General features: G+C 44.5%; 1 protein-coding gene across 2 annotated transcripts in view; it reads left to right on the top strand.

Annotated features, from left to right (window-relative positions):
- Positions 1 to 23,638, top strand: part of skia (v-ski avian sarcoma viral oncogene homolog a) — a 101,406-nt gene that overhangs the window by 58,515 nt on the left and 19,253 nt on the right. Inside the window, exons 2-7 of one of the 2 annotated variants that reach the window (XM_034086525.2) lie at positions 14,980 to 15,096; positions 15,717 to 15,832; positions 17,259 to 17,563; positions 17,975 to 18,303; positions 20,593 to 20,823; positions 22,870 to 23,487. In XM_034086525.2, the coding sequence (XP_033942416.1) occupies positions 14,980 to 15,096; positions 15,717 to 15,832; positions 17,259 to 17,563; positions 17,975 to 18,303; positions 20,593 to 20,823; positions 22,870 to 23,049 (1,278 nt within the window). In that variant the 3' untranslated portion in view covers positions 23,050 to 23,487. Of the gene's footprint in view, positions 1 to 14,979; positions 15,097 to 15,716; positions 15,833 to 17,258; positions 17,564 to 17,974; positions 18,304 to 20,592; positions 20,824 to 22,869; positions 23,488 to 23,638 lie in introns of those variants that run through there. The other variant, XM_034086526.2, reaches the window with a different exon arrangement.

Raw genomic sequence — 23,638 nt, 5'->3', positions numbered from 1 at the left:
TGGCAACAAGAGCAACACTACAGTCTCACACATTGTTAGATGCACACCTTCCACGACCCTCTAAGCCGTCATATCACCTTCGCTTCCACTGCTGCAGGCTTGTTTATGTTATCAACCATTCACCCCTCCATCTGCCAAACAGCATCCCATGAGCCTGTTCTCCGTACACTGCCACGTTAACTGAACTGGAAGTCAAGCCTTACACATCCAATGCATATTATTCCTTTTGTTAGATGGGAGCTTATTGCTCTTGCTTTCTCCTTCACATGGTTATTTATTTATATACTCAATATGCAGTTGATATTACAGCCCTGGATACCTGTTTGGGTGGGCCCCTGAGAATTGAGGGTCTTTGGGTTTTAAAGTGGAGTATTCAGGCATTCAATAAAGGGTCTTTGAATACTGAGGAATGTTCTGGATCAAATAGCATCCTGAACGGCTGCTTACGCTCTTGTTCATGTTCCATGCCATGCTAGTTCAAATGGGGGATGATTCTATGACAAGAACAAGGTCGAACAAGTCATGACCTAAAAATAGAAAACCCTTTCATTATTGTTCATACTGAGTGAGAGTGTGATATTCTATGTATCACTCAGCACAGTTTTAAATGTTACAGTCTCAATGTACTATCTTTGGCTCATGATTATAATTGTAAGAAGAGCAATCTGTTCTGAACCGAGACATGTTTGAACACAAACAGTTCTACAAAGGCCTGTCACCGCAACAACTTTTCTTGCACGATTTATTGTGCCAAAAATAATGGCGATAATCTGTATTATTGTCACTTTTTATGCTGCTGGTAAAATGATAATATAATAGCATAATAATACAAACCCTTTTTAAAGAGCAAAACACCTTTAATTCTTGAAAATATGCACTTGGATACGATAAAAAATAAACAGTAAATAAATCTGACTTTCCGGCTTTATTAGCAAAATATTATTTTGATAATATATAGTACAAAAGGCCCTGGACGATACAACAGCAACAACATTTTGTCAAATTTGTTATATCTTGTTCAATATATGTTGTTTCTTTAGTTGTGCATCACTTCACAGCTTCATATTAAAAGTTTAAGATAATAGAATGTGCATTATTTATGATGCATTGTAGCCATAGTCAAGCTGTGGTGGTGAACATTCTCTCACTCAACCCACCAGTGTCTGTACCGGTGCAGCTCCCGGCGTCTCGGGAGGAGGCGTCGCTCTAAAGCCGCTCCAGCTGGAGGTGTCAGTGAGAGAGGGACAGGGACGCAGGACTGGAGGTTAAGACTGTAATTGGTGGTCCATCCCTGCCCCTGGTAGTGGAGGGCTCCAGGGATGAGGCTTTAGCAGGCGTAATGATGTCTGTAAGATGAGAGGGGATTTGAGTGAAAGCCCCCACCCTCACTCAAATCCCCTCTTCCTGCTCTCGTACAGGAGGATCCATGCAGCACACTGAACGTGCAAGGACACTCGCAGTAAGGCAAACCACTATTAGCCGCCAACTCCAGGCCCATTTTAAAAAGTCTAGCAGACCTTTTAGCCTATGAAATGCAATACATAAGAATGGGTAATAGTTACGAACACAATTCATTTTGTATTTCAAATGTTCCATATTATATTCTGATACTCGATCAGTGAACACTTCCTGTCTGAAGCAGAGAGGGGGTTATGTCATGCTGCCAATCTAAGTGTAGTTAAGAAGGATGCTGTGACTTAGGTGGTAAATGGGTGTCTTCCAATCAGATGGCCAGTGCTTTGATATCCATCCTCTGCTGTCAACGTGTTGAAGTGTCCTTGGGCAAGATACTTCACCACAGTCACCGCTGTAGTCTGCAGTACTGAAGTGTCTCTAAATGACATGTCATGTACAAGGAGGGTTTGTTAGGCGTTGGGATGATATTCACAATTATGGCATGTTTCTGTTGCAAACATACGTGTGTGTGTGTGTGTGTGTGTGTGTGTGTGTGTGTGTGTGTGTGTGTGTGTGTGTGTGTGTGTGTGTGTGTGTGTGTGTGTTGGCACAGCCCTATTTGGCATGTTGTCACATGTTAACTCATGTGCATCAGTCTGGGGTTGGGGTACCCGAAATGCCTGCTTGTGTTTCAGTGCCCCGTAAGTAATACTTGGAAATCAAACTGCCAGTGTGTGTGTGTGTGTGTGTGTGTGTGTGTGTGTGTGCTCCCTCTGCGCCTGCAGGCCAGCAGCACCCCCCTCCTCCCAGTGCTATTTATGTATTTGCTCAGCCATGCGACTTAACCCTTTCACAAGCACCCTCAACCTCAGGGCACGTTACACGCCAAGCAGAAGTATGCCCCAGGCCCTGCGTTTCCCCATCCTGCACACAGACACCCTCCTCCCCTCCCCACCCGTGATTCACATCTGGCCTCCTTTGAAACACAGCAGCTTTTTGCACCAGTGCAAGGAAAAGAGCCATCAGCAGATTCCTCTGCACTCACGCCGCCGAGCTTCTTCCAACCAGAACTAGGGAAACAAGAAGTGTTTCAACTGAACTGCAGGCCCTTCATCAGAAATACCGTATAACATTTTAAAGGTTGTCATCTACTGTTATGTTCTAGTACGCATTAACTCTTTGTATATGACACACAATCAGAAGGAGTTGCACACACACACTCACACAGCCAGATCAATGGGTACATCCAGTAGTGTGCATGCAGGGATAAGAACGACTTTGAAAAGTGAGCAAATTCAATTATCCAGCTTTTAGATGGCTCTTAAACATTTGCTGCCTAAGATCATAAAAGAGACATTAAATGGATGTTCTGGCTTTCTTCGGCTATCTGAGAGCAAAGCGGCAGACATGAACTCCATAACCAGGGTTTGTTTACGTCTTCCCATCAGTGGCGTCCACCGTCAGAATGATCAGTGTAACTAGGACTGATTGATATTCAATCTACTGTAATGATGGAAGCACACTTTTTATTATTCATTTTATTTTTGTATAACATTTTAAAAGGGTGCTTTTCTTAAACTAAAGTACATTGGAAATGTAAAATGCCAATACATTTATAAGCCCATATTAGCATTTGAACTGCTATTTTTTAATAGATAAACACACATAAATATATTTGTTGGGAATAATTTAATCATATTTCTAGCGAGCAGGTCAATCTTCTTCTGTGGTTACAGTTTATCTGATAAGTTTACAATGTACACATCTTAGTCACAATGTGCAAGAAACTATGATTTATTATCCAAAATAATGTTATAAAATATATTAAAACATAATCAGATTTTCAACCCCTAAACATTTGCCTCAATACTAGGGCTGCTCGATTATGGCAAAAATCATAATCTCGATTATTTGGGTCAATAATCGTAATTGCGATTATTAAATGCGATTATTCATTGACTTTGAAAACATCCATTTATTGGAGAAAAAAATGTGAACAGTATGTTTTTAACAGTTGATTACCCTGAACTTTAAGTAGAATCAAACTGAAAACCCCCAAAAAAAAAAAGAAAAAAAAAAATTATCGTTTTATTTTGATTACATTGTTTTCGTAATCGTTGCACGCCATAATCATAATCGTGATTAAAATACGATTAATTGAGCAGCCCTACTCAATACCCAGTATTGGCTGCAAAAAACGGTCGATGTTGCACATTGGTGTCCAAGTATTAGAGGTCAGATATCAAATGAATAATGACATTTGTCTTCAACACTAACTTCACAAAGTTAATGCCACTCACTGTACACATCCAGCCTATCTGTCTAGCATGTTAACGTTAGCATTTGATCCTTTTAAAAGCAGCATCAGCCAAGCAAGGGATGGAAAAGGAAAGCCATGGAAAAGTCCAGCTGTATTTACTTAGCCACCCACCCCCCGTCTCCATGTTACGCTTCTGAGCTTTCCGTCTCCTCGGTGGGCCGATCCCTGGCTCTCTCTGGCTGACGAGAGCCAGTCTCGAACCATTCCCACGGAACGAGTTGCCAAAGCAAATTTGGCGAGAGGAAATGAAGACCCTGCTGCCTTCCCAAACCTCCCAATCTCTTCATTTTCCTTCCCCTTTTTCCGTGTTCATTCGTGGAGCAGGAGGAGGGCTCTCTGTTGCCTTCCCTCGTATTATTCTTTCTCTGTTCTTTTCCGTGCATATCACTGTTGTCATATGCAACTGGTCATGTTGGTGACCTCCATGCTCTAGGTTCAGTTGGAGATTCGACACAGTCCTTCAGGGAGTGTGGGCTGTGACAGAGAGCTTCGGTGGTCTAGCACGATATGAGTCTGATTGTTTTTATGGCTTTTTGGATTAGCTGAGTTTTATCCTGGAAGTCATCTGTTGTTGCTCTCTGCTCAGACTTGATCCCTTGCCACAAACTGTTTACGCTACTCTTTCTTTTCCAACCCTTGTTTGTTTCTTCCATTCTTTGCCATACTGTACTCCCTCCTCTGTTTCTTCTGATGTGATTGAACATGTCAGCCCTTTTCCCCCTTCGGAATAGTAACTGATTGAGCCTCTGTGAAGAAACACTTAATTCATTCCCCTGCATATTTAAAGGCTTTCTTTATCCAGCAGTTGTTGTTTTAAATGGTTGCTACAAGTATTGAACCGTAGGCCTAGCTGGCAACAGGAGCTTTGGGAGCTTTCTCTTGCCCCTTTCACACCAACGCAGTTCCAGGGCCGGTTCAGAGCTAGAGCCTGATAAAGAAAATGGCTTATGCCACAATAGGATAGCAACAAGTAGTCAAGATAGTCAGTTTAGCTGTGGTTGCTATGCCAACATCACCCATTTTATACCAGAGAAACGTTCATAACAGCGTTGTGATGCCAAACGGCGGGCAGCACTGCAGCGGTCGGTAAATGCCGCTGAAACACATTAATAAACAATGAACCACGGCACTCTGGAGAAAAGTACAAGGGTTGAGAAGTAGCTATTTAATTTAATCTGGCAACACAATCATCGACCCGGCGCCGTTGGGGAGAAAATCAGCGACGTAAACTGCGACGTCATGACGCAGCCGCGGCAGCACCAGTCGGGCTCTGGGCGGTGTGAACGAAACGGGGGCTGAAATGAAAAACCGGTTCCGAACCAGAAAAGCTCTAGCACGGAGCTAGAACGGGAACCGCGTTGATGTGAAAGGGGCATCTGTTTTGTCTACGAGCCTCTCTGGACTCTTCCTGGAAGTATAGAATGCATTGTAATTCATTCCACTACATATTCTGGGGGGATTCTCAAATATAAATTGTGCAATAAGAAGGAATTGAAATGTCAGATTTCTAAATGTCCCTCCAGGAAAACGCTGGGAGGCGACAGGAGAGCAAGCAGATTTCACTCGGAGGCAGTATCAATACAAGCTGTTTTTGGCGAGGGCTGTGGAAACAAAGTGTCTTTTTCTTTTGCTTTCAAGTAGCAGGGGAAAGCAGGAGAAGCTTCCCTGCTACTAAGATACATGATGTCTTATGTGGGGAGCCGTGGTACAGGCAGGTACTGCTGGAGCCTCCGCGCTATATATACAGCTACCTGATAGTCTGAACATCTGCTATTTGTCTGTACACACACACATGCACGTGCACACAGGCAGGTGTCTTTCCTTTCAAGTCCTCACCCGGTTCTCCAACTAGCTAAACAAGTTGGAACTCGCTCTGTATAACTTAAATAAACACAGTTGCTTGTGTGCTGAGCGCAGGAGAAATGACTCGGCGCTGCTGTATCAACGTGAATAATAGATGAGGTAACATCAAGTGCAGTCAGCAAACCAGTTCATCTTGAAGTCGGAACTGCGCCTCAGCAGAGTCCGGGGGAACGACATTAATGTGATCCTTCGCAGAGCAGCGCTGCAATAGTTTGACTGTAACTATGTAAAGTGTTTTTGCTATTTCCTTCGCTGAAGACAGAGAGCCTATTGTTCTCTGTGACTCCTCAGCCAAGGAGACGACGGTGGGATGAACTAGTTGCCAACATTGGAGCTCTGCGTGTGTGTGTAACCCACAAACATACAGTCGAGGAATCTCACTCGGCTGAGCAGCCACGGCGCTCGCTGTATGTTTACCCTGCATGTTGTTCTGGGTGTCGAACTGCACACACGGAGGAACTGGCACAGAGAGGTGGGGAACCACGATCCCTTTACTCGTCCTAACGAGGGGACATTCACATCGTCACAGAACAAGTGAAGATAGAGACACAGCAATTAAGCACTATTAGATAAAGGGCAGGCACATCATATTTAAGATATGGCAAAAGTACACATTCGGGTAAAAAAGTAGCAGCAGCATTTATGAAATAAATTAACATGAAGGAATTAAGTAACAATTAACTATTGCACATACTTGTTATTGCACAACAGTGGTGTCACAGTCTTTGTTTGTTTTGTTATTGTTTGTTTTTCTACATTACTGCTCTTTGGAAAGAGTGCTGCTGCATACAGCTTGTTTGTTTCCTCAACAGTTAATGAATTCACCCGGGAACCTGAGAGCTGCAGGTCGGCTCTTTTCCTGCATACATTCTGGAACCACATGTTGTCCAACACCTGTTTGCTACCCGCATGTGTGGGATCTGCGTTGCCTGTTCTGTACGAGGTGAGCCAAGCTCTGCCTCCGGGGGGGGGCCTCAGCGAGACATGCAGGGAGGCCAAAGTCAGGTCACAGGCAGGGTGCGGCTCGCTCGCCCTTCTGAGTGAAGAAAGAGCAAAGAAAACATTGTTTGGCCTTTCATGTGAGCGGAGTCTCGGGAAGCTGCTTAGAAACCTGTTAGGCACCATGTCACTACACGCCGTGTGGCTCAGCTATGCAGGCCTGACGCTGACTCACATTATGCAGTCAGAGCAATAATGGGCTCTCACAGAGGTAATGGCCACGGTGATGATCAGTGGTATGTTGCAAAGAAAATAAAACTAAAGGCGCACTTTATAAAACGTTCAACCACATTACATTATCTTCCTCAGCTGTTGGAGTTTGGTTGGTTTTCATGGAGATTTTCCATGCATCTAGAACAGGGGTGTCAAACTCAAGGCCCGGGGGCCAAATCCGGCCCGCGACTTCATTTTCTGTGGCCCCGCAAGAGCTTGCAAAGAATATAATAAGTTTATTATACCGGTTACATGCCACTTTACAGAAGCAGGTTGCCCATAAACTACATGTCCCACAATGCATCTCGTTTTGTGACATGCGCACTGAAGTAGTGTTGTCACGATACCAACATTTTGGTTTCGATACCGATACCAAGTCAAGAATTGCGATTCCGATTCTTTTTCGATACTTTTCTTAAAAAAAGGGAAACAGTCTTAAATATAATCAGGGATGCAAACTCATCAGGTATGAAAAAGGTGACAAGGATCCGAGCCCCCGACCCACGGAATATCGGCTTTAAAATTAGGAATAACAGATGATTTTAGCAGTCAGAACAACTAAAGCAGCAGGTAATAATAACAGAAACGCCAAAGAGTCACATCTAATATAAATATATATAAAAGCATTTATTTTAATTGTGTAGCAGTGAGTTTAACATTTTGGCAACACTGTTGAGCATTTTGAAAATGTATTTTCATGCCTCTGTGCAAGGCTTAGTCTTTCTATCTTTATGGTCAATGGTGTAAAGTAACTAAGTTCATAAACTCAAGTACTACTTGGGTACAATTTTGAGATACTTGTACTTTATTTAAGTATTTCAATGTTTCTTTTGCTACTTTGTACTTCTAATCCACTACAGTTCAGAGGTACATGGTGTACTTCTAATCCACTACAGTTCAGAGGTACATGGTGTACTTCTAATCCACTACAGTTCAGAGGTACATGGTGTACTTTTACTCCACTACATGTATTTAATACCTTTAGTTACTTTAGATGTGGACAAATGATGTGAAATATAACCAAGTGTTGAATCAGACTTTAGTTCCACCTGGAGTAAATCCACCAGCTACCCTGCAGTCTACAAAGTACTTCAGACTAGCTGCACCTTCACCAGCTTTGAGAACACTTTCATGATCAATCATTATAAAACATCATATATATTATTCTGAAATGGACCAATCTGCACAACGACTACTTTTACTGTCGCTACTTTTTACTTTTACTGTAACAGAGTATTCCTACACTCTGGTGCTTCTAGTACAAGACCTGAGTACTTGTACTTTTACTGTCGCTACTTTAACTATATTTTGATGATAATACTTTTGTACTTTTATTTGAGGATCATTTTGAATGCAGGATTGTTCCTACATTCTGGTACTTCTACTTTTACTCAAGTACAAGATATATATTTATACCACCTCCGTTTATACCCTATGAAAAAAACTAATAGAAAACGAAGGCTAAAGCTAACGTTAGCAGATAGTGATGCTAGTTTGCTAGTTAAGTTTGCTCAACGATAATATTGCGACAGAAAAACTTTTCAGTGCACATCATGCTCTGCCGCTCCGACAGGGAGCTCTGCTCTGAACACCTGACTTCTGGCTCGTTCACAGACTTCTGGGGTCTTTTTTGTCAACAAGCCGAGGCGCAGCGGCAGTTTCAATCCCTCTTTCAGCCATGCTTCTAGTTTTCTCACATGCTCTGGCAGCTAGCGCGTGGCCGCGTGCACGAGAGAGGGGAGGGACTTAGAGCGTGCTTGAGAGGAGCGGGACTGCAGGCACGGCTGCAGTGCAGCGAGTGGAAGCAGAGCGCTGAACACACACGGCTCTTATTAAAACGGCGCTTTTTCACGGGAGTACTTTTCCCCGTCATTCTTAAAGTACCGATACTAATGAAACGGAGGAATCGTACCGTTTTTAACGGCAGAGTATCGCGGTACCTTTCAAGTATCGGTACACCGTGTAACACTACACTGAAGAGACTTGCAATTATTTGCCCTGGACTTCTATTATTCTATCCGATAATAATCCAATTCAGAGGCAATAATGTAATATAATACATTATTTTATATTTATATTATATATTTATATAGTTACAACCGGCCCTTTGAGTGCAACCTTTATGCGAATGTGGCCCGTGATGAAATTGAGTTTGACACCCCTGATCTAGAAGTATTTCGAAAAGCAAACTGCAAATCCAATAGAAGCACAAATAGTAAGTAAGATAGGACTTTTTTCAAATTCATCATTCATTAGTGAGCAAGTATATACTTTTTATTTGAAGGAATTAGTAAAATAGTTGTAAAAGTTGATATTTTACTAACCTGATTGCTCCTTCATGGATTTCTAGTATGCCAAATCTACACGTGAAAGATAGTTGCCTTCTTTTATGTCGGAATGTATTGACCATCAATGGACAGATTTTGCAGTTATATCATTAAAATAGTTGGGGTTTAGTTTATGACGGTCACCTGGTCCTCCAGAACGCACCGGAAGCTTTGTTAGCCCCGGGTACTTCATTTAGCTGTGCTTTTGCAAATGATTCAGCTTGCTTTCTTTCTCTGCGACTGGAATCTTGCTTGTTTGTAGAGGACATCCTGTAATCTATGACACAGGAAACGCTCTCAGACAGATAGACGAACGGGGCGGGTGGGGGTTCTGAGGGGATGGACAGCGAGAGGGGGGAGTTGCAGAAAAATGAAACGAGGACACGGGTAAAGATAGAATTACAGACTTTCTGAACAAATTATTGTGGCTCAAGAGCGGCGTTATTCCAAGGCGCTTTCATTTGGTGGTCCTGTTTTTTAGCTCACGGGGCAGGTTTCACATCAGCTGGGATCCCAGGGAGATGGAGCTTTTAGAGGGCGGTCAGTACAGAAGTCTCTGCGCTCCCCTGAAGGCCCCTTCTGGCTTCTTTCCAGCAGTCCAACAAGAATAGCCTTTCCTCCAAATGTGTTGCTTTCTTCACTGCAGCTAACTCTCATTCCAACTTGAAACAGAAAAGATATATGGATACGTTGGTCAGAGAACTTATATTGTCAGGAAGCTACATCTAGGATTTCTATTTCCACCAACTCCCTCAATACAGTCTGATCAGCTGATCAGAACTCTCAAAAGTGTGACTTTGGCAGTTAACCTGCTGACACAAACAACCAGTTTGATTCATTAAAGAAGCAACAGCAGGGTAGAGATCCCAGGAACATTTAATGTATCTATTTAAGGATCTCTCAGAGCTTCATAAAGATGTCTGCAGCTTAGAGAAAGTATAACAAGTTTCACTTCCACAGTTTCTACTGTTATGTATTTATTTCTCTAAACGGCATCTATCTGCAGATAAATGAAACATTTAAACATCAAGTTATTTACTGCATAAGTGTGCACTCGAGGCATTAGAGTAACAACACACATAACACCTTTCAGAAATATCAACACGAGCAGAAATGCTTTCGCGAGGTACATTTTGAAAGAGATTGTGTACTGTAACATTTTCTAAAAATGCTCTCCATGTGTTTAGACAAACATCACTAGTCTGCAGACAGAGGAAGTGTTCTGAAGCAGAGTTTCAAAAGAGCGTCTCAACCGAGAAGTCTGTTATCACCCCGCCCATCCTGTCTCTGCCACACACACACACACACACACACACACACACACACACACACACACACACACACACACACACACACACACACACACACACACACACACACACACACACACACACACACACACCACACACACACACACACACACACACACACACACACACACACACACACACACAGCCATACTAAGAGACATGCACACCCACATCCACTCGCCCAGACACGTGCTCACACATGAGCCCCCCTGTGGCCCCTCCTGTGGCCCCCCCTGTGGCCCCCCCTGTGGCCCCCCTCTGGCAGCTGAGACGGGGCTGCCACTCTCACTATTTCCACACATGCTTCCCCATGACTTGAGGCTTTGTGAGTTCCTCGGCTACCATGTGTAAAGTAAGGGACTGTAAATTAGCATTTCACAGATGTGTGCTTCAAACATCCAATATTGATATTTTGTGTCATATCTTGGCCAATATCCTTCCTAAAGAACTAGCTTTTAGAGCCCACAGCACTGGGACTCCTTGGAATCATGAATGATGATAATGAAGTGATATGTAACTTTGAATAAAAGGCTAACGGCATCGCCCTGATACCAGGGTAATGCTCCATGTTACGAGGTGTCATACTCTCACTGCGAGGTGTGTGAGCTGCTGTCTGAGCACGTCTAACACACACCTCTGCTAATCTGAAAGCCTTATTTTAGAAGTGTGACATCCTGTCTATGCTGTGTAATCCACACCGGATCATAAAGGGGATGGGCTGCAACGTGCACGGGCATATGCACACACTCACACACACACTCACATTATTGTGTGTCTCTGAAGGTTAGCCCTGCGCTATCGCTTGCAGCTTATCAGCAGAGCAGTGTAAAGGGTGTGTGTGTCTGAACGTGTGTGTGTCAGCGCGGGACCCTCTTAGGAAGATATCTCTAATGGTATCATTCCACATGAATCAAATGAAATGTAAATGACTCCTCACGTTTGCTCTGGAACCAGCCCAGAGCCTCTGACATCACCACGCCGCCTTCTGAAACAGGAAGTCCCACCCGGCTGTCTGTGCTCCGTGTCGCACAGTCCCCCTGTTCAGTAATCTAGACATGCAGATTTCTCTCTCCGCCCCCCCCCCCCCCCCCCCACCGGCGGCCCCATAAGCTCCGCTGCCAATTGGTGACCCCCGACGCTCTCCTCCGTCCAAGATTACCGGGCCGGATCTCGCCCTGATGGAAAGCTGTTGGCAACTGGTAATCCACGAGACGAGGACTGGCACGTGGCACAGAGACTTTGCCCAGAGGCTGTGTGTGTGTGTGTGTGTGTGTGTGTGTGTGTGTGTGTGTGTGTGTGTGTGTGTGTGTGTGTGTGTGTGTGTGTGTGTGTGTGTGTGTGTGTGTGTGTGTGTGTGTGTGTGTGTGTGTGTGTGTGTGTGTGTGTGTGTGTGAGAGAGTCCAATGCACTGCAGGCACTAGCCTCTTGCCTTGGTGTCCCGCCCTGGTTTATAGGACATATCTCTTCATATCTTGATAACACACACACCTCAGTAAGGACTCCTCTGTGTTATGTAGTGTCTTTTTACTCGAAACAAATCTCATTTAGATCAAGAAAGGCTTGTGACCCGGTAAATACTACACTATACGATGATACTTTATCTTAGGATCAAGTCTGCATCGTTTTTCTCGCAAACCAGCAGCTTTATTTACAACATCAAAAAGGTCAAGAAAGATACAAGAAAACAAACATATAACATTACAATGAATGAAGAACCGCCTCCATTGGACTCCTTTGTACGGTGGCCCTGAAGTGCCAGACACCACAGCATGTCACAAAATACTTAGTTCAGTGTTTTGTGACATGCTGTGGTGTCTTGCACTTCAGGGCCACCGTACCTTTGTTTACTTCAGTAACATAATGACATCACTATGTGACACTCACCCTCCTATTAGCTAGCACTCCAACACATTGAACGTGATCAATGAGACATCTCTAAGCGGTTGACCAATGACAATCAGCCAGCTAACCAATCAGAGCAGACTCGACTCTGGTTTCAGACAGAGGGTAAAAAGAGGTGCTGCAGCACAGACAGTATGAGGAAAATAAAGAGCTTTCTGAACATTAAAGCATGGAGACATGTCCCAGTAGAGTCACTACATTCTGATATACACCTGAACATCATCAGGAGAGGACTCTTTAAAGTAGAGACACTACATACTGATATACACCTGAACATCAGCAGGAGAGGACTCTTTAAAGTAGAGACACTACATACTGATATACACCTGAACATCAGCAGGAGAGGACTCTTTAAAGTAGAGACACTACATACTGATATACACCTGAACATCAGCAGGAGAGGACTCTTTAAAGTAGAGACACTAGATACTGAAATACACCTGAACATCAGCAGGAGAGGACTCTTTAAAGTAGAGACACTACATACTGATATACACCTGAACATCATCAGGAGAGGACTCTTTAAAGTAGAGACACTACATACTGATATACACCTGAACATCAGCAGGAGAGGACTCTTTAAAGTAGAGACACTACATACTGATATACACTTGAGCATCAGCAGGAGAGGACTCTTTAAAGTAGAGACACTACATACTGATATACACCTGAACATCAGCAGGAGAGGACTCTTTAAAGTAGAGACACTACATACTGATATACACCTGAACATCAGCAGGAGAGGACTCTTTAAAGTAGAGACACTACATACTGATATACACCTGAACATCAGCAGGAGAGGACTCTTTAAAGTAGAGACACTACATACTGATATACACCTGAACATCAGCAGGAGAGGACTCTTTAAAGGAGAGACACTACATACTGATATACACGTTGTTATAGCGCCGTTGGTCAGGGAAAGCGATGGCGTTATGGAAAGTCACTGAAAGTCATGGAGCTGCACGTCAGTGGGCAGCTGTCACATCGGCAGACCTCGTCTAGCCACGCTACTTTCCTGTGAGAGCAGCTCTGATTACACAGACATGTGGCACAGCATGACACACTGCCAGAGAGAGAGAGTATCTAACCCCATTACAAATGACCACCTGTTGACACCACGTAGGAGGGGTGTGTGTGTGTGTGTGTGTGTGTGTGTGTGTGTGTGTGTGTGTGCACTGATGTTGGCCGCACTCCTCAACATAAGAGTGAGAGCACCAGAGAGAGTGTATGATGAGGGAACACATCCCCTCTATAAATATTGTTGCTTTGACAGAGCCAGCATTACATGTGTGACCTCCACTTTAACACACAGCCTTTAAACGGTGAGTCAGAACAAAACGCCTGTCGAAGGTAACTCCATAGCTGCACGCTGGCTGCTGGAAGACTTTCATTTCAGCTGTCAGGAAGATTCATGGACATTTAACAGTCTAACAAAGATTTGTTTGTGCATGTAAGTTCAATGCTATTCTAATGCACTTCATACTATTTCACATGTGTGGAATAGGTTGATCATAATGTTTGAATCCACTTCATTGTTTTACAACTCCATATAAGCGGTACGTTTAAGTTATTTCATATTATTTGTATTACATAACACTCACAGTTAGGTATTTGGATTATTCATTTCCTGCAGCACACTGTGTTCAATCAATTATGCATTGCTGTTAGTGTGTGTGCGTGCGTGCGTGCGTGCGTGTGTGTGTGTGTGTGTGTGTGTGTGTGTGTGCGCCTGTGTGGCAGCGAGTGACAGCCACAGCTTGGAGAGACTGAGGTCATAGCCACGAAGCCTAACAGAGGAAGAGAAACAAACCCCTGCTTGTTTTTTTTCTGTATGGGTGTATCTGTGTGTGACAGACAGACACACACACAAACACACACACACACATACACATACACTGCCCCAGTCACCTCTAGCCTCCTCTCTTGGCTGCCCATGAGCAAACACGCCGAGCTGTATTGGATTGTGTGTGACAGAGTCAACACCACACCTACATTTAAACACACTTCCAGCTATCAGACACCTCCGCTGGCACTCGCGCACACACACACACACACACTCTTATTTGTCTGTCTGACACTATTGGGTGCACTCTCAGTTCACTGACATTATAGTGTGACAGCTCTTAGCTAGCTGCCAACCTGTGCAGTCAATCACGAGGGGGCAGTAATCCACCCAGCGCATGTGTGAGCCCTTTTCAAGCAGCACGAATACTGCTTTCACTTTGTGTTGATATCTTTAAATGTGTCTGTTCATAGGTGTATATATATATATAGGTATATACATATTTTTATATATCTTTGTTATTGTATTCGGGATTGTGGGAAACTGTATTTTTTTATGTGACCAAAAGTGTTTTATTCTCAGAATTCAAAATGTTATATCCGATTTATTTTCATTCTGACAAGAAAATAATGTTTCTCTGTTTCTCTCTTTTGTTGAAAATCTCAGAATTCTGGCTTTAATCTCAGAAAAGTGACAACTCCAATTTGTGTTGTACTTTTGGTCACGTCCCAAAGATCTTTCCTCATGTAGCCCCTAATCCTCTTCCATATTACATGAGTCCATTATGTCTTTGTAAAAAATAAGTGAAATACAGCTAGATCAAATTATTTAAAACTTAAATCAAATGTCTTTCTGTTCCTCCAGGCATCTGACCCCGTCCCCATCAAACGGTCCAAACATGAAGACTTCCCCTCGCCGGCCCTGCAGTCGGACAAAGAGAAGCAGCACGACTGGCTCCAGTCCCTGTCCGCCGCCAACAAGGTCCGTGTTGCTGAGCTCAGGGGAGATGTTGGTGGTGACGCATGAGATGAGGTGTAATATTATAGGCTCCAGAAGTTTTCGGATGAGGGTAGCGCTTAAATTTAGATTGGGCACGCAGTGCTCACAGAGGGGGTAACTGTAGCCGCCGTGAGCCCCCCAGATTCACTTACTGAGAGGCAGCGCAGGGTAACACAATATCACCACCAAATAATGATGAATGTCCCTTTTGAAGATCAATATTCCCAAAAGATCCACTATGAGGACACGGTTAGAATGTCTTCAACAATTCATTGGTTGCACAATTTCTTACACATTCACATTCAAAGGACTGAGTACAGCTGATCACACTGACTGCAAGCTATAGCACTGATACATATATCACACAGAGAAATAATACAGTGTACCAGAACCAGTGTATTCCGTCCTCAAACGTGTTGTCAGGCCAGCTCCAATAAGCCTGTGTGTCAAACATGAATGCTATGTGTGTCCTGGCTGAGCGTATCAAAATGTCTCGCACTGCTCGTCAGCATTGAACAGATATCCTCCAAATGCAACAGTATCTTTTGGTAGTCACTTTTGTTACTTGTAGAATAACAGGTTTATGTGTTTTCTTTTCTCAGGGGCTTAACTGCATCCAGCCCAGACAGAGACCCTCAGCTTTCAGACCCTGGTCCCCCCACATCTCTGCTGGAGAGAAGGAGCCCTCCAGTCACCCCCTGGCCCTGCTGAGAGACAGGTGAGGCAGCACAGCGCCAACACCCCTCACTCACACGGCAGGAGAACATGACAGCAATAGGGCGCTTCAGAGAGGAAACACTTTTGAAGTTAGCGGTGCGCTGGTTCCCTCGACAACAAGCCACTGTGTTTTTTTGATTGGATTCTGGATTCCTGCAGAAGATACACGCCGTGGACACACGCGGCAGAATCAGAGGCTAACTTCTGGCTAACACAAACTAAACCATTGTTTACTGTAACGTCATCATATAGGTTTTTTTAAGCACATGCAGGAATATGGTACTTTCGCTAACATAGACACACACACACACACACACACACACACACACACACACACACACAGCCTTTCACAGTTATGATGAGGATGGTATTTGTTTAGTTTGTTTTTACTCTAAAAGAAGCGAAGGGAGACATTTGTAAAATCACTATTATTATTATTATTCTTTTTTTTTTTTTTTTTCTTTCCAAGGAAATGGGGAATCAGAAAATAAGCTGTATGTGATGGTTGATATGAAAGTCACTGTTTGAAGGAAAATTGACGCCGTACACGATTTGTATCATTGTCTTGTAATGTACTGCCGAATGTCAGGTTTTATGTTATTTGTGGACCCCAGGAAGATTAGCTGTTGTTATGCACCAGCTAATGGGGATCCTAATAAACTATAAACTATCACCACTGGACTTTATGTGGCAGAACACAATCTGTTTACCACAGACCTTTATGAATATATAATCCATTAAAACTCGTCCCTGCAGAACTAATATCTAGACTTTAAGGAGCTCTTACTGCAGCAGAGTTCGGCCATTTTGTTGGGTTGGACCTGATGAGCTGCTCTCGCTTGTCTGGGTGGGCTGGTGTCAGAGGGTCAAGTCTGCCTCCACCACAGCCTCCCACACTCCTCCACTTACACACATTTGACACACACTCACACTTTGGGCACCCACTTGGCGTGGCGCTGCCAGAGCAGGCTGCACCATATCACGGGGCCCAGTTTCTCCTAAGTGGGAGGAGAGAGCCGCAGCCACTTCGCCGAACGCTTCAATCTGACTGTACACTATGCTACTGTGTGTTCACCTTTAGTGTGTTGTACATACATTTGAGCTGCACAATTCATCACTATTGTATTGAAATTGCATTTTGGACTTGTGCAATATTCAAATCTCAGGAGGCACAATAGTTGGAGAAGACTAAATATGTGTTAAAATATCATTTTTAAATACATATTGTTGATTTGCAGAGATATCCCAGCCTTCAAATGAATACTTAATAGAACATATTTGTTGAATACAGATCCTCTTATATAATCACTGATCATTTACTATATTATATATCATATCACCATTTCTAAATATTGCAATTGTTTACTTTCTCCTAACGGTGCAGCCCTAAATTAAATCTAAATTGTCTTTTTTTTCTTTTCTCAAAGCTTCTACAACTACAAGAGTATAGAGAAAGCGGTGGCCCCCAATGTGGCCCTCACACCGCTGCCCCTGGGGAAGGTAGGTCCAGTGTCCCTGTCGGTACCCGGCACCTCCCACCCGAGCGGAGGTGAGCCCCCGGGCAAGGGCGCCAGCTCCAGGCCCCGCAAGAGAAGAGCCACAGAGGAGCTCCAACCCCCAGAGCCGGAGCCCCCCTGCCCCCCGCCCGCAGCCGCCAGCAAGCCGCCGCCGCCCCCCCCTCAGGACGACAAGGAATCTGAGGTGGAGATCGAAGTGGAAAGTCGCGATGAATGTAAGCAAACAACTTAAGAAACTAGAAATGTTCAGGTTCAAATAATGTCCCGTCATATGCACAGCTGCAGTGTGAATATGCAATGACCATCCCAATATCCTGTATACGACATCAACCAATACAAATAGTGCAAGAGACTAATTAGCAAGTAATGCAGGAGAATGTAACTACATACAAGTCAAATAAGATGAGCTTTAAATAGAATGTAAACTGTAATGCTTTATGGTGAAATAATAGTGCTTATGGTTATAATATATAAATACGTGAGATGCAAACAGATGAGTGATATGAAGTTGTGAAGGCGCAGAGGTAGAATGTGTGTGTACATTGATACGGGGCTGACACACCTGTACACTTCCACCAGAGTGTTTTACACAAACCTCACCCCCGTGTCCTGGTCTCCCCCCACAGTCACATCCTCCCTGTCCTCCCTGTCGTCGCCATCCTTCACCTCGTCCAGCAGCTTAACCAAGGACCTGAGCTCGCCGGGGGCCCTGGGGCCCGTCTGCACCGTCACGTCGGCCGAGGGCCCCCCTCCCACACCCACACCCACTGCAGCCCCCGTGGCCCCCTCAGAGGGGGGGCTAGAGTCGGAGCTGGAGAGTCTGAGGCAGGCGCTGGACAGCGGACTGGACTCAAAAGAGTCCAAGGAGAAGTTCCTGCACGAGATCGTGAAGATGAGGGTGAAGCAGGAGGAGAGGCTGGGGTCCGCCCTGCAGGCCAAACGCAGCCTCCAGCAGGTGGGGGCCGTGTGTGTTATCAACAGTAACCCATTCGTCATGTACTTTCCCTTCCCCATGAGAACGTTGATACACGTTGCATATATGTGCGTTGTGTACACGATTAGGTCCGAGGTGTGTTTAGGATAGCAGTTAGCAGTTAGCAGTAAGCAGTTAGCAGTAAGCAGTTAGCACACAGACAGCAGGCAGAGGGGAACTGTGAGCCCAGCTCCACTCAGAGTGACTTATATACTAGGGTTGCCAGAAACTGACCATGATCAAAATCGATTATTCGGCAGCCCTGGCGAATAATCATATATAACATATATATATTTATATATATTTTGGTTGAAACTAAGCCAGGGAAAAAAAAAAGATATATATATATATAAATAAAATCGATTTTTAAAAATAATATTCGATTATGGAGACTGTAGCGAATATTCGAATAATCGCTGGCATCCCTATTATATACACACATCACAAACTCTGAGAGACTTGACTACGTTACAACATGGCCCTACTTGAGATTTGAATGAAAACATGTCTTACTTGTTATTGTATTCAGAGACATCCGTGCATCAACAAAAATAAGAAAAACTATATTTATTCAGTTTTCATTGATCAAAATGTAAAAGTATGACTTAATAGTACCGACATCTCAACTCATACATGTGTGACTTTACCTGGACTTCTCCGCTGAATGAGACTTTGCTTGGATTCAAGACGAGCTTCGACCCTTCCTGCTTCAACTTGAACTTGCCGAAGATGTTTTTAATACAGCTCTGCCAAAGTTGTTTGCAATGTATATTAATCTGCATACCACACGTGTGAGCAACGGGCTTTACCTAAAGTAACCTCTGTGCCTTTCAAGGCCACCAACCAGTCAAATAAGTCACTGTTACGCAATCAACTGTGGAGGAACCTACACACCATGACACACGGCCTGATATAACAAGATCAGCCGTACTTATTGAAATGTGCAACCCTGTTTATTACATTACATTACATCACATTACATTTAGCTGACGCTTTTATCCAAAGCGACTTACAATAAGTACATTCGACCAGGAAGACACAGCCTTGAAGAAAACAGAATCAAGTGTCTCTTCTAACGTGGATATGCTCTATATACATGGATATGAAGTCCTGTTAAGCCATTAAGCCTCTCTGTATGTTCTTGAAATCAGAGCAGACAGAAAGTTATCAAAGTTGTCTCACTGAGGAAATGACTTGAGCTCAGGCATCAAAATGCAGAAGTGGATTAGAATCCATGATGACTGTCAGTGTCAGCAAAGCTTAGCATGAGTTGGCAAGGACTAACAATGAGAGCGGATATTGCAGCGAAGGGAAAGGCCAGACTTCCATCTTTATTTCTGGCCTTGGACTGAGAACAAGAAGATGCTGCCGAAGGAGTCTAAGTGAGAGAGCAGCACTGAGCACATCCTGAGTGAGGAAAGCTAGTGCAGCCTGACAGCATTCCACTTTCACTCCATCAGAGTTCACAGGAGCTGTGGAAGGCAACATCAATCCAACCGACCGACAGCTTAATGAAATGTGGCCCGACTTAAGAACAGCCGCCGGTTCATTCCGGCTGTGTTCAGTGACGGTGGGGAACGGGTTCAGTCTGAGGAGCGAAGGGTGGGATGGGGGTTCACTGTTCTGTGGGGGCCATACAGCTTGACATGTGTGTCTTAACTGCTGCACACACACACACACACACACACACACACACACACACACACACACACACACACACACACACTCACACGCACACTCACACACACGCACATGCACGCACACACATACACACACACTTACACACGCACGCACACGCACACGCACACATACACACACACACGCACACACACACGCACACACACGCACACACACACACACATACACACGCACACACACACATACACGCACGCACACACACACACACACACACACACACACACGCACACACACACACACACACGCACACACACACACACACACACACACACACACACACACACACACACACACACACACACACACACACACACACACACACACACACTTCCAGTAATTGAGAGGAAGGAAAGCTACATGCTGTGAGCCCACCCTTTGCCCTCACCCTGACGGGGCTGGATGTAAACACAACGTGGCCACGGTAACAGGCTCTGCTCTCAGGCGCCAACGCCTCAGAAACATAGCAAAGCAGCCATGTGACATTAACAGAAGTTACATAAGCACCTCGAGACACACACTCCCTCTGTGAGAAACTCCCTCTTTTTGACTGAGTTCTACATGTGTTTTCTCCAGGAGTTGGAGTTCTTGCGGGTGGCGAAAAAGGAAAAGCTGCGGGAGGCGACCGAGGCGAAGCGAAACCTGAGGAAGGAAATCGAGCGCCTGCGAGCCGAGAGCGAGAAGAAGATGAAGGAAGCCAACGAGTCGCGGATCCGTCTGAAGCGGGAGTTGGAGCAGGCGCGGCAGCTGAGAGTGTGTGACAAAGGCTGCGAGGCCGGGAGGCTCCGCGCCAAGTACTCTGCACAGGTGAGTTAGCCTGCACGCTAACGTAGCTTTCAATGGCTTCGGGTTAGGGCAGGGCTCTGCTACCTTTTGGACCAAAAGAGCCATTTCGCCCCCTTTTCCACACATTGTTTTCGTCTGGAGCCGCAGAACATATTTGATAGCTTGTGAAGTTGTATATATTGTTATATCATAGACAACAAATACAGTTTTTTTGCATTTATTATGTATTACATTATAGAAAACTGTTAACCTCTAATAATAAACAAAGAACTCTTATAAGGAGAATAAAAGACACAGGCCTACTTTAAAATAAATCAACACAGCACTTGGGGAGTCCTCTGCACATTTGAAGAAAATGAATATAATTGAAATGGGCCCACTTTGAAATAAATAAAACATATAGCTGCACCCTAAAAAGAGTTAAGAGATTGAATGATGACTGAAGATCGTCGGCTGTCTTCCTCTCCCGTGTTGTTCCTCCATACGTAAAGGCTGCAGCACCTTCAACTTCTCTCCACATATCAAACATCCCGTAAACCAGCATCGTTAAGCAGATAACTCTGTCCACGCAGAACTAAACCCTCTGCGTTCCTCCCATACTTTTATTTTCTTTGATTTACCCATAGTTCGCTCATCGAGCCGGGGGTCAGGTTATTCGCCTGCTGAAAAGGCGCTGGCCGTAGCAGGATGTGACGCATATTTTAGTTGACCTAATTAAAACCATTTTTTACATGTATCACCTCAAAATACAAGATACGAAACATTTTCAACCGTGCAACAAAATATAAATAGTCTTACAAATACTTTTATTTAATTTCCTTCTTATTTGTGTCTAAGCCCAAGGGAGCCAGAGCAGAGGGCTTAAAGGGCCGCAGGTTGCCGACCCCTGGGTTAGGGTTGTAGTGTGTACCGCTCTCATTGTTTGCCTGCACATGTTGAGTACCCCAAAGGTGTATGTTATAGATGCATCGTACGGGTCTCCAGCTCATAGAAACTTCTGGATGCTAACTTGCACATGTTGGGCAATTTGCACAATTGGCCTAAGTTGCGTTATCAAGCATTACATATGCAGACAATAGCTGAAAAAAGGCAGGGCCGACTTGGAACATGTTGGTGTGGTTTTGGAGGTTAATGAGGATGTTAAATACATTCCTGATATTTACAAGAGGAATTATTGCATTTTTTGTTACTTTGTTCTCACGTCGGGCTGATTTTGATTTGATTTTGGTTCAATGTTTTAGTTTAAGGGGACTCAAAAATATTTCCCCCCCCCTTAAAATGTCAGACATGTATTCAACATTGGGGTTGGAGTACCCAACCTTTCCGGTTTCCCATTGCTGGCAAGTAGACTATAAAGGTTGCTTGTGTCCATGAAGCGTTTCTTAATCTCTCAGTGATACTTGAGTAACACGGGGAGCGTTTAAATTAAGCCCAGCGTGGCCCGGCATGCAGACGGGCACTCACAGTGCAATGTGTACACATGTGATGGGAGAGAGTCTAGACCATCATGTCAACACCCTCGCAGTAAGTTTCACTGTCTCCAATACACTCAAGGTCAGCAGAGGAGAAGGCAAGTAAAAAAAGCCACATTCCCTCTTCCACGGTCAAAAATAAATGGGTGTAGCCCCGAGTGCACAGACGTGGGATAAGTCCTGCTCCGAAGGGAAACAGGAAGAGACGTTGGCTTCCTTCAGGCACCATGGGAAATGCAGATTAGACAAAACAAGAGGGAGGTTATGCTCTCGAGCTGGGTCTGTGAACACCCCTCAGAGACGGCAGCCGCTCGAGAAGGCTGTCATCATAGTGGAACACACAACAAAGGGAACTTCTGACTCAAACTCCCACATTGCATCGAGACTGTCTCTTCAAATATATGCTCAAATCTAGAAACGTGTCTATGACCTTGTTTCCGTAAGAACTTATATTGACATAAATCAGTTATGTAAATCCCAAGTTGTTGCAAGACTGGAGGAACATATCCTTTGAGTTAACATGAATATGAATAACTCCGTGTACACAGCTCAGTCGTCCTGTAGTCACATCTGCTTCCTGCCATGTGTTCCGCAGATCGAGGACCTCCAAATGAAGCTGCAGCACGCCGAGGCCGACCGCGAGCAGCTCCGAGCGGACCTGCTGCTGGAGCGGGAGGCCCGGGAGCACCTGGAGAGGGTGGTGAAGGAGCTGCAGCAGCAACTCTGGCCCAGCGACAAGGAGGGGGCGCCTCAGGACACACTCGCTGAAAACTAACCCAGCAGCCAACCCCCCCCCCCCCCCAATCGCCCGCCATTATCCCCATCGTCTGCCCCCCACCACTCGCAAACGAAAGACTCTCCGAGCAGACACAGAGAGAAGAAACACCCATGGAAAACCAAGTGAGTGCTTTCATGGAGAAAGACTGGAAACACGGCGACATGGAAACAGGTGTTACTAAATCAAACACTGACTTCCAGACTCACAGAACTAAAAACCAGACCGGGATAATCTCCTCCAAACGTCCCCTCGCCATGACGACGACGGAGGGCATTCTGAGCTATTTAAGAGACTACATAGCGAAATGTAAAGAAAACATGACACGGTTTCTGTTTTTCTCTGTGCTATTGAAGTTTAAAAATATAAAAGGATACAAATAAATCAGAAGATGAACATAACAAGCAAATGAACTTCCCACAGTGCCACCGGGTTTTGTCGGTTTTTCAGGAAGCCATCGCAGTCCACTGAGGGGGAAAGCATCCAGTTCAAAGTTCTTTTCCTCCCATTGTTGCTTATAAAATCATGTATTTCTAATTTCTCCGAGTGGTGAGTGGGCTTGCATCTGGGTAGACCCTCCTCTCTGTGG

This window comes from Pseudochaenichthys georgianus, chromosome 7, assembly GCF_902827115.2.
Source record: "Pseudochaenichthys georgianus chromosome 7, fPseGeo1.2, whole genome shotgun sequence".
Taxonomy (NCBI): Eukaryota; Metazoa; Chordata; class Actinopteri; order Perciformes; family Channichthyidae; genus Pseudochaenichthys; species Pseudochaenichthys georgianus.
The sequence above is the reverse complement of the archived record's forward strand: the minus strand, read 5'-3'. Positions and strand labels throughout refer to the sequence as shown.